This window comes from Artemia sp. Qi Xiang Cuo, chromosome 10 (assembly GCF_049724085.1).
Source record: "Artemia sp. Qi Xiang Cuo chromosome 10, ASM4972408v1, whole genome shotgun sequence".
Classification (NCBI taxonomy): Eukaryota; Metazoa; Arthropoda; class Branchiopoda; order Anostraca; family Artemiidae; genus Artemia; species Artemia sp. Qi Xiang Cuo.
Genome location: NC_142803.1, coordinates 8642961 through 8655256, shown reverse-complemented (window position 1 = coordinate 8655256; position 12296 = coordinate 8642961). Strand labels below are relative to the sequence as shown.

The 12296-nt window shown below is 37.0% G+C and overlaps 1 protein-coding gene across 1 annotated transcript in view; it reads right to left on the bottom strand.

Moving 5' to 3' along the window:
• The window catches only part of LOC148947441 (uncharacterized), a 45629-nt gene extending 33682 nt beyond the window's left edge, over window positions 1–11947 (bottom strand). The window contains exons 1-2 of the mRNA XM_089095852.1: window positions 11866–11947; window positions 100–320 (exon numbers count right to left, since the gene is read on the bottom strand). Of these exons, the coding sequence (XP_088951978.1) occupies window positions 100–320; window positions 11866–11869 (225 nt within the window). The 5' untranslated portion in view covers window positions 11870–11947. The remainder of the gene's footprint in view (window positions 1–99; window positions 321–11865) is intronic.
• Between the last annotated feature and the right edge of the window lie 349 nt (window positions 11948–12296).

Genomic DNA, 12296 nt, shown 5'->3' with positions numbered 1-12296 from the left:
ATAGCCAATTTGAAAAATCCTTTTTATCAAAATATCGATAGTGTTAATTGAAATGAGTGAAATAAATCCAAAAGCATAATTTTTGACAACCCTGCTTACCTGTAGCATGGTTAAGCCGGATAGTTGCGCCAAACGTTTTTTTTCTAACTCTGTTGGGTATGGATCATAAATATGTTCAGACAACCACCGTTTTAAAAATCCTAATTTCTCTTTTGGCAGACACATTTCCCTTTGGATTTCCCCTGGATATTCCTCAAAGCTGTATTGTGAATCTGAGCTCTCTGAATTATTGGAACTGAAGGGCTCCGTGTCATGGTAATCTAAAAGATTTAAATTGCATCAACAAGCGTTTTACCTAAATTTGGTTGAAACTCGTATTAGAAGAAAAAGATGTGTTAGGGCGAATGAGCTTCGAAGAGATCCAGTTTGCATCCCCCCTCCTACTTTTTAAAGGGTCGCCCTTTAAGACGTTATAGAATTCTTACACTGATATTGCAACATTATCAAGTTTACGCTTTAATGTTTGTATGTACTTTTTAATTGTTTTAGTATCCTTTGCAAGTTCCAAAAGCAAGAAACTTCAAACTAAAAATGTTTTTTTTTTGCTTCCAAAATGGTTATTTTGAGGTAATCATTTTATTCAAAATAATCCTGAGGATAAATAACTATGCCACTGGGGCACACAAAACCCCTCACAGCCCCAAAAGCAAGGACTGTAAGCTATGTAAGTTGCCCATTGTTAACATAAAAGGTTTTTATTCAAGGGATGGTCGCAAAAACTTCGGAACAGGCTCATTTGATTTGAAATCAAAAGTTCTAGTTCCCTTTTTAAGAGTCCAAAGTGATCAAAGGGCAACCAGCCCCCCACACTAAACGACTCTATAACAATATTTACAGGGATTTAACCCCCCTACCCCTCCCAGCACCTGGGAAAGGGCTGTAAGCAACGCAAGTTGCTTATTGTTAACATAAAAGGTTTTTATAGAAGGCGTGGTTGTACTGGTTGGCGTGGTTATTAGGATTCAAAATTGATCAAATGGCAATCAGGCCCCCTACAGGCCTTTTTCCTTCAAATGTATCAGGTCAAAATTTAGAAATAGTTTGTTTGTTCAAAAAAGTTCAAAGATCAAATAATAATGCCACCAGGGTTGACGCACTTCTTCCAGTCTCTTGGCAATGGCTATAGTATATGCAATTTGCCCATTGTACACATAAGGATTTTTATTGAAAAAAGGGCATGTTTAATACTGGGTCTCCAAAAAGACTTTGGGTGTTGAGGTGAAAATTTAAGGATATGTTGAGAGGGAAGCCAAACACAATAAAAAAAAAAAATTATGTGCTTGCTGGTTGTGAAAAGGGAATATTAGCAATATCTAAAGAGTGACTTAGGGTATTAAGTTGTAAATTTCAAAGTATGTTAAGGAGATGTGAAAAAGAGATTTTAGGGAACCAGACCCCCCTCTACTTGCTCTTTTTAGGTGCCCTTCTACTCAAAACAGATCGAAATTTGGGAATTTTCATTTTGTTCAAACTAGTCTAAAAGACTAAAAGCCATACTTAAAAAAATGTCAGGACCCCATAGCCCCAAGGTAAGGATTGTAAATTACGCAATTTGCCCATTGTTTACATCAGGATGTATCATAGGCAGCGCAATAGCGTTGCCTAAGTAAAGAACGATGTTGGCACAATGTATTATTTATTATTATTTTTTTTCCTTTAGACCAGGACACTTCGTATCGAAAGAGTTGTCGTAGAAACTTCGAAAAGGGCTCTTTCGATTGAAAATTGGAGTGGCTTGTGCCCTTTTTACTCGAAAGTGATTGGAAGGCAATTAACACCCCTTCCACGCCCCCCATTTCCCCAAATACATCCAATCAAAATTTTGAGATAGCCATTTTGTTCAGCGTAGTTGATTCCTAGATAGAAAATATGTTTTTGAGGAGAACACTCCCCCATAGCCCTCAGGGCAAGGGTTTTAAATTATGCCCTGGGGGCATATAAGAACGATATTGGCACAATGTATTATTTTTTTTCCCTTTAGACCAGGGCACTTCCTATCGAAGAAGTTGTCGTAGAAACTTCGAAAAGGGCTCATTCAATTGGAAATTGGAGCTGCTTGTGCCCTTTTTAATAGTCGAAAGTGATTAAAAGGCAACTAACACCCATTCCATACCCACCATTTCCCGACACACACCCAATCAAAATTTCGAGATATCTATTTTGTTCGGCGCAGTTGATTTCCATATATAAATTATGTTTTTGAGATGGACACTCCCCCCCGACCCCCAGGGAAAGGGTTGTAAATTGTGTCCTGGGGGCAAATAAGGTTTTTAAAGAAAGCGTTGTCGTAGAAACTTCAAAAAAGGCTCATTCGATTGGAAATACAAAGGGCTAGTGCCCTTTTTAATAGTAGAAAGTAATTGGAGGGCAACCAAACCCCTTCTCACGCCCACCTTTTCCCCAAACACATCCAATCAAAATTTCCAGATAGCTATTTCATTCAACGTAGTTGAAAGTTCTGGAAATTAGGTCTTGAGGATGACAACCCCCCAGAGTAGAGTGGTCCTTATGTATATATCAAAAAAATATTTATTGTTTTTCCTGCCTCCCGCCATCCCAAACTATTCTTCTATAATAGAAAAAAAAGTGTCATTTATTTTTAGAATAACTTCATGCTTGGGGTATGCTGAAGGCACCCGAATTTTGATTATACACGAATGTTATAGAACTCGGGTGTATATAAAGAAAATCATTTGTTCACGGCATATATTTATTAGTTAATTGTGTATTTATTGTGAGAACAACTACTTTGTATCCCAAAGCTGGGTTCAGGTACTGGTAAAGCCATGGCAGATGCAACGATGGACACAGTGTCAGACTGGGGCACTGTAGACAGCATCAAGGCTCTCATCTTTGATAGAACATCAAGCAACACCGGCCGAACGAACGGTCCCTGTACTCTGTTTGAACAGCATCTTGGTAGAAATGTTCTGCATCTTGCAAGCAGACACCACATCCATGAATTAATGCTGGAAGAGGCATTCAGCATCACAATGGGACCTTCAAGCGGCCCTGACATCCAGCTGTTCAAACGGGTCAAAGCCTTTTGGACAAATATTGTGTATACTGATTACAAGTCTGGTGTTGAGGTTCTGGTCATTGCTGCAGATCTGGTTGTTGCCCTGGATGATATTAAGATTTTTCTGACTGATCAGCTGCATATTTGTCACCAACGTGAAGACTATCGTGAGCTCCTCGAGCTTTCCCTGCTTTTCATTGGTGGACTTCCAGCTCGTTATGTGATGTTCAGGAAACCAGGAGTCCTTCATGGTGTTCGTTTCATGGCACGACTGATTTATGCATTGAAAATATACATGTTCAGATATTCTGGCTTCAAGCTGACAGATTGTGAAACCACTGGTCTGGGCAACTTCTGTGCTTGTGGGTTAGGAAGTTATCTTAAATCGTTGTTTCTTTCTCCTCTGCCAACAGCAGCACCAGCCAATGATTTAATGCGTCTGAAAAATCTCCTCACTCGTGGATCGTCAGCAGCAACTGGTGCACTGAAGAAACTGTGTGGGCAGCTGTGGTATCTAAGTGAAGAACTGATAGGACTGGCATTTTTTGACAGGGGTGTTGATGCAGCTGAAAAAAGAGCAATAGTCGAAGTACTCTGCCATGAAGGACCAGAGGACCCACCGAAGCACATCACTGTGGACAAAACTATAGTCACCAACAAGATTCTACAGGACTTCGTTGCACACAATACAAGGAACTTCTTTTATATCCTTTCCATTCCAGATAGTTTCTTGTTTACAGATCCTGAGACCTGGGTGGATAATGAATCCTATGTGAAGGCTGAAGCAATCGTCAGAGAACTACGAGTAGGGAATAACACAGCCGAACGTGCAGTTGCCCTTATGCAGGACTACAATTTGCTGCTAACAAAAAATGAACACCAGACGCAATTTGCTCTGCAAGTAGTTAAAGAGCATCGCAAACGTTTTCTTGATTCTAACAAGTCAACAATCCTTCAAGGGCAAGCTACAAACTCTGACAGCCCAGGCCCATCATGGCTTTGTAGTGTGCAATTTTTATCAATTACTGAAAGATATGTTTGATATTTGCTATGCCAGTGACATATTTTAACCAGTCATTATGATTGCTTTAACAAACTAATGATTGTATGAGTTTAGTGTATGAGATTGTATGAGATTATGTGTAATATGTCCTCATTAAATTTCGTTTGCTGAATGAATTTCCTAAGTGCATCCGAAATTGCGTTAAACATTGTCCAAGCAGAAGTATAGCAATTGTATGCTTAACTTCACTTGAATTGAACATACCCTAAATATTGACCAATTTGGAAATTTTTTGCCCATGTTGTTGACTTTTGATATAGACAAAAATGGCAGGGTGGGAGGTTTATAATTCTGAAGTGATAAAATAAGGACCACCCTACCCCCCCAGTCCTTCAGGCAAGGATTGTAAGCTATGGCCTGGTAGCACTCAAGGTTTTTAAAAAAAGTTCTGTCACAGGAACTTCGAAAGCGGCTCATCCAATCGAAGGTTTAAAGGGCTAATGCATTTTTTAATAGTCGAAATTTATTGGAAGGCAACTAACACCCCTTCCACGCCCACCATTTCCCCAAACATATCCAATCAAAATTTTGAGATAGCCATTTTGTTCAGCGTAGTTGATTTCCACATAGAAATTATGTTTTGAGGAGGACACTCCCCCACAGCCCTTACAAGGGTTGTAAGTTATGCCCTGGGGGCATATAAGCTTTTTACAGAAAGGGATGTCATAGAACGTAGAAACTTCAAAAACGTCTCATTCGATTGGAAATTCGAAGGGCTAGTGCCCTTTTAATAGTCGAAAGTGATTGGAGGGCAATTAACCCCCTCTCAAGCCCACCTTTTCCCCAAACACATCCAATCAAAATTTAGAAATGGCCATTTTGTTCAACGTAGTTGAAAGTTCTGGAAATTAGGTCTTTGAGGAAGACAACCCCCCAAAGCCCTTAGGGCAAGGGTTGTAAGTTATGCCCTGGGGGCATATAAGTTTTTATAGAAAGCGTTGTCATAGAAATTTCAAAAAGGGCTCATTCAATTGTAAATTGAAATGGCTAGTGCCCTTTTTAATAGTCCAAAGTGATTGGAAGGCAACTAACACCCCTTCCACGCCCCCCATTTCCCCAAACACATCCAATCAACATTTTCAGATAGCCATTTTGTTACACGCAGTTGGAAGTTCTGGAAATTATACCTTTGAGCAGGACACTCCCCCCACAGTCTTTAGGGCAAGATTTATAAGTTATGCCCTGGGGGCATATGAGGTTTTTATTGAAATCTTTGTCGTAGAAACTTGAAAAAAGGCTCATTCATTTGGAAATTCAAAGGGCTAGTGCTCATTTGTAATATTCGAAAGTGATTTGAGGGCAAATAACCCCCCTCTCATATCCACCTTTGCCCCAAACACATCCAATCAAAATTTGTAGATAGCCACTTTATTCAACGTAGTTGAAAGTTTTGGAAATTAGGTCTTTAAGGATGACAACCCCCTTCCCCCACACTCCTCATGGCAAGGGTTGTAAGTTATGCCCTGGGGGCATGTAGGGTTTTTATAGAAAGCGATGTTGTAGAAACTTCAAAAAGGGCTCATTAAATTTGAAATTGAGAGGGCTAGTGCCCTTTTTAATAGTCGAAAGTGATTGAAGGGCAACTAACCCCCCTTTCGCGCCCACCATTTCCCCAAACACATCCAATGAAAATTTTGAGATATCTATTTTGTTCAACGTAGTTGAAAGTTCAGGAAATTAGGTGTTTTAGGATGATAACCCCCTCAGAGCCCTTAGTAAAAGAGTTGTAAGTTATGCCCTGGGGGCATATAAGGTTTATATAGAAAGTTCTTGCAGAAATTTGAAAAAGGACTCATTTGATTGGAACTTGAAAGGGCTTATGCCCTTTTTAATAGTCGAAAGTAAGTAGAGAGTAATTAACCTCCCTCTCAAACCCACCATTTCCCCATAAACATTCAATCAAAGTTTAGAGATAGCCATTTTGTTCAACGTAGTTGAAAGTTCTGGAACTTATGTATTTGAGGATGACAAACCCCCCAGTGCCCCAGGGCAAAGGTTGTAAGTTATGCCCTGGGGGCATATAAGTTTTTATAGATAGTGTTGTCGTAAAAACTTCAAAAGGGGCTCTTTCAATTGGAAATTGAGAGGACTAGTGCCCTTTTTAATAGTCGAAAGTGATTGGAGGGTAACTAACCCCCATTTCACGCCCACCATTCCTCAAAATACATCTAATAAAAATTTTCAGATAGCCATTTTGTTCAACTTAGTACAAAGTTCTGGAAATTATGTTTTGAGGATGACAACCCCCCCCCCAGCCCTCAGGGCAAGGGTTGTAAGTTATGCCCTGGGGGCATACAAGGTTTATATTGAAAGCGTTGTCGTAAAAATTTCAAAAGGGCTTATTTGATTGGAAATTGAAAGGGCTAGTGCCTTTTTTAATAGTTGAAAGTGATTGGAGAGCAACTAACGCCCCTCTCACGCCAACCATTTTCCCAAACAGATCCAATCAAAATTTTTAGATAGCCATTTTGTTTAACGTAGTTGAAAGTACTGGAAATTGGGTCTTTGAGGATGAAAACCCTCACAGCCCTTAAGGTAAGGGTTGTAATTTATGCCCTGGGGGCATATAAGGCGTTTATATAAAGCGTTGTCGTAGAAACTCAAAAAGGGCTCATTTGATTGGAAATCAAAAGGCCTAGTGCTCTTTTTTATAGTCGAAAGTGATTGGAAGGCTTGAAATTTTTATAATAAACATCGATATGGGAGCAATATATTATTTTTTTTGTTGCTGTTTAGACCAGGGCACTTCGTATCGAAGGAGTTGTCGTAGGAACTTCGAAAAAGGCTCATTCGATTGAAAATAGAAAGGGCTGGTGCCCTTTTTGATAGTCGAAAGTGATTGGAGGGCGACTAATCCCCCTCCCACCCCCACCCTCCCATTTACTCATTATGTTTAAAAACTAAATGTTGTCTTGAGATTAAATCAAAATGCACTGTGTTAATGCTAATTCCCAATAAAGCATCTCAGCAGTATCCCAAGAATGACTACGGGTATTACGTTCAAACTTTTGGGACTACTTCTGCTCTTAAAATTTAACCAAATCAAAATAGATTAAGTATATCCAAGCTATCAAAGAAAGTAAACAGATTTTTTTGCGAAGGGTATCCAGTTTTCCATTTCAGGGCAACTAGAGGGAGTATGAAAATTTGATAAGAGGAGGGGTTCAAAATTGTTCGGAGGCCCACGAGCCCCCTCCCATGCCTTTTTAGTTGCAATCTCTTCAAAAATATTGGATCAAAATTTTGAAATAGACATCTTGTTCAAATTATTCATAAGTTCAAATGACTATGCCAATGGCAGTGACATAACCCCGCAAAGCTTGGAAGAAGGATGTTGAACACAATAAAACACACTGTAAAACACAACAATAAAATACGCGTTAATAGTCAGAAGGACGTATCATCAGTATCTAAGAAACTGGTTAGGGTACTCAGTTGAAAATTTCAAGGAATATTGAAGGGCCATCGGAGGGCAACAAGTCCCATTGCTCTTTATAGATGACCTCTTCCCTCATCACTGATCAAAATTTTGAAAAAGTGATTTTGTTCAAAACAGTCGAAAGGTCTAGTAACTATGCCTCCGGGGATGCAACGCTCCCATAGCCCCAGGCTAAGGATTGTAAATTATTCAATTTACATTTTTCATATATAGGATTTATCGCTAGGAAAAAGGAGGAATTTTTTATTCTAAGTGTGTTGGAAAAGGCTAGACGTATTAAGGCAAAACTTCGGAAAATGTTGAGGGGCATATTAAACTAAATCTGAAGATACTCTGAGCTTCCTGTTTACCAAATAGGTGAATCTTTAGTATCACAAGAATAGATGAGGGTATTGTGTTTAAACTTTCAGATTATGTTAAGGGAGATATTAAAAAGGGGCTGGAGGGCAATCAGATCCCCTCTCATTCCTTTTCAACTGTCCTCCCTGCAAAGATATTCCATCAAAACTTTGAAATAGCCATCTTGTTCAAAATAGTCAATAAAGTAAAAAAAAAACAATATCTTCGGGAATGATTTAACCCCCCCCTCCCAGCCCTTGGGGCAAGTGCTGTGAGTTATATAAGTTGCCAATTTTTTATGTACAAAGTTGGGAAAGGCTTTTTTTCTCCAAAAAGGCTAAGAATATTAAGGTATAATTTTTAAGAAATGTTGAGAGCGAGGTCGAACAAAATAAAGGCACACTATTTGCAGGAGGGTTTTTCGAAAGAATACACCAATATCTAACATTATCTAACATACACCAGTATCCAACATATCTAACACCAATATCTAAGTAACGACTAATGGTGTTAAGTTTAAACTTTAAAGACATATTGAGAGGGTTGTTGAAAAAAGAGAAAAGGGAAGCTACCCCTCCTTCCTCTTGCTCTTTTAGATTTTCTACTTAATACTGATAGAAATCTTAAAAAGTTATTTTATTCGAAAAAGTCATAACATTTAATAGCTAAGCCCCTGGAGATGCTATGCCCCTACAGCACCCGGGACAAGGAATGTGAATTATGCAACTGTTCCGTTTTTTTAAAAGCAGAATTTATAATTAGTAAAAGGGGGGAATGTTGATTCTGGATGTGTACAAAAAGGCGAAGCGTATTGAGACTACCACCATTATTGGAAATTCATTTTACAGTTAGGCAGTATTAAAGAAGAAAATGTATATCTCAAGACTTTGAATGAACTCTGTCAGTGAACTCTCTCAGAAAAATCTAGGGTATGAACCGGAAATTAATTATTTTGTTTTGTATAAATATGTTAGCTATACTTTTAATACTTTAGTATTTCTACTGATGACGATCTCTGTATATGTGATCAAAATGTCTAAACTTTTGTATCTGTTTTCACTATCTAAATAAATGGACTTATCCCCATTTGAACGTTTGGTACTTGTGCATTATATCTCCCCCACCGCTATAGACTGTACAAGGAAACACTACAGGAAACCAGAAAAATGGGTATTTGCTAGATAAATGGATCGCAAAATGTGATTTCTCATTACGTTTATAATATTTAAACTGTTGTTTTGGGGGTTTAGGGGGGGGGGGAATAGGTACCTAGGTTAGGTTACGTATTTAATATATGCTATGTTTTACTCCCCCACCCCCCTAATGTGCAAATATATAGCCCAAATTTGTTCCTAAACTATTATATTTTCATCCTTTTTACTTTATTTCATTAGCATTAACCAAACTTGACTTTTTTCATGCATATCAATGGGTGAGAAATAATGCACAAGTACGGAACGTCTATTTGTTTCATAATTTGCAAATGTGGCCGCAACTGCTTGCAACTGCTACTGCATCTATTTGCAACTACTTTCAGGGAATTTTGAACTTTGAAACTTTAATGTTGAAAAAAACCTCACTTTCATGTTTTGATGCTTTGATTAAAAAAAAAAATGTTGAAAAAAAGTTGATGATGTTGAAAAAAAAATGATGTTGAAATGGGGAACATTGAAGAACTTATAAAAAGAAAAAACAAACAGAAAATAACTAAAAAAGACCTTCGGAATAAGAAATGTTTTCAAAGAATAGTAAAGAGCCATATTAAACTTAAGGCCAATAGGAAAATCCTATAATAATTCTAACCCAAAACGACCAAAAATTACTATTAAAGAATAAGTGAAATCCAAAATGAACAGAAAGTAAATAATCAATCACAGAAAACAAACATATAAAATGTGCTAAAATAAATGAATAAATCAATCTCGAATATTCAAATCAAACTTGAACCAACAAAAGTACTTGAACAAGCAAGAGTTTGGTTACAGCCTTCTTCCTTAGCTATAAAAGTCTAAAGCCCATTGCGTCATTTGTTCTTTACTGAAAAGGAATTTTATTACGAATATTTTCTTTTGTACATACAATATTGAAAATAAAGATAAAAACTACGCTAAAGTAAAATTTTAACCTGCTGAGCTTTTAGTGATTAGTACCATTATATATTATATATTCAGTTTAATTTTATTACTTCTTTACAAGAACTGTTCAAGACATATAGTTTTCAATAAGAGGCAAATGACGCAGTAGGCATCAAACTTTTACAGTTGGGGAAGAGGGCAACAACCAAACTCTTGTTTGTTGTGATTTTTGTTCAGTTTAAATTCGATTCAAATATTCAAGATTTATTTATTCGTTTATAGTAGTACCTTTTTTATGTTTGTTTGCTATTAGAAATTAAGTATAACTCAAATTATTCACCATCAATCGCCCCCTCCCCTACCTCAAATATACTTAATGTGCCACTGCTATAGGTATTTACTGTCAAAAAATTCCATTAAAAACTACTAAACTAAGAATTATAAAAAAAAAATTACTATGTAGAAATTTAGGACAGCTTTGAAGATTTATACCCTAGAAGATTTATGTGAAAGTCTGCATATCCTGTGAGACCTGCGGGAATGAAAACTTCCATCATGTTGCGGAGATGTTTGCCTGATTTGGATGATTATGTTTTATTTCGAATAGCAAACTTGCAAAATGAACTCAGTTTCTTGAAGTATTGCTGTCCAAAAGTTAATTTTGATTTAAAAAGCCTTGTTTGAGGAGGCAGTAGGTCTCGCATTGAGTTTAAAAAAATTATTTTTACTAAATAACGTGTTTTTTTTTAAATAAAAGTAAAGAAAGACTTTAAAATAAGCAAGAAGATAAGGAAAAGTGCAGGCCCCTTTATGTATGTAATAATTTTTTTGTCCGTTTGATTTGTAATGTCACTCGTTACTTTCATTTGAAGAAAAAAAATACTTTTGTTTTTGCTTTACAACCGATCTTTTTTCTTTGTATCTAGGGGAAGTGTTTGTCAAAAAATGAAAAACTAACGCATAAAAGATATGGAACAAACATTGACAGATTGTAAGATCTGGGGTGAAAAAAGGAACGTACACTGGGGGGGGGGGCATCCCTAGGTACTTGTGTGGTAAATGAAATACACCAAACATGATGATAAAATAATACTTAAACAAAATTACGGAAACTACGAGAAAGATTTATGGAAAGCAGGCCCCGCACACTGCATTATATTAAATACCGAACCTAATCCCTAACCACCTCCATATATTTAGTTAACCACCTCCTAAATATTTAGTTAAAATATAGCTACATCGTAGTTTTTCTTACTCAAAATAGGCAAATCATAACCAATTCCAGAGAGACAAACAGATTATTGTCAGATGTGACATAACTTAATTCTTGAATGTGTGCCGTTTAACAGACAAGTACCCATCCCTATACAAAATTTATTTTGTGGATCTATTATTCATATATATCGACAGAGTTTGTTATTTTTTCTTGTTCCCTCCCAAGAAATTCCTGCATAGTGCCTGGGTGAGACCTATGCCAAGAAATGAAATGTATAGCAGAATTGGGGGGAAAGCGACCGTGCTCTTCATAGATATCTTGAGATATTCTTTTAATTTTTTTATTTTAATTTTTTTACAATTCTTCACATTTTTCAGATCTGTACCTCATCCAGTAATGAATTTATACGTGGTGGAACCTGAGCGGTTTATTAAGAATTCCTGAATGTAAACCACATTTTGTAAGCCGTCTTGAGATTCCTACATCGCTGTTATTTTTTTTTTCAGAAATTTTCAAGCATTTATAGAACATGTATGTGTTACATCCATTATAGGATTGGCATAAAGACTCTTGAAAAAAAAGTGTCTTTAACTGTAAATTACCTAAGGTAACAGAAATACATAACAGTTTTTGCAAAAACAGGAAAAAACTTACTCATTGTTGAATACGACTTTATCCGATACACATTGAAAATGCCCGAGCGTAACTGATCAGATTACGTGGAAAGAAGCGATCAACTGCTTTACCAAATTGTCTCCTGGGACAGAAGCTTGGTTTGAATTAAAAGTTACTTTTCACCATTATCATAATACCAATGATGATGACCCACTGTAAAAAATTCTTGGCTATAGAAATCAGCACACAAGAATTGATTATTAATCAATGCGTATTAATCATCTAATTATAGAATGCCACCTAATGATTGCACCAACTAGGCGTGCAATCAATTTCCCGAGATTTTAAACTTCTCAGCCCCAGAGAGGTTGTCTCCCCCCCAAAAAAAATGAATGCTTCCATAGGTGTCAGATATATAAGGACAAGAAATAAGGGGCGTGGAGGGAATATAAAAGAAAATTTTTGTGTAG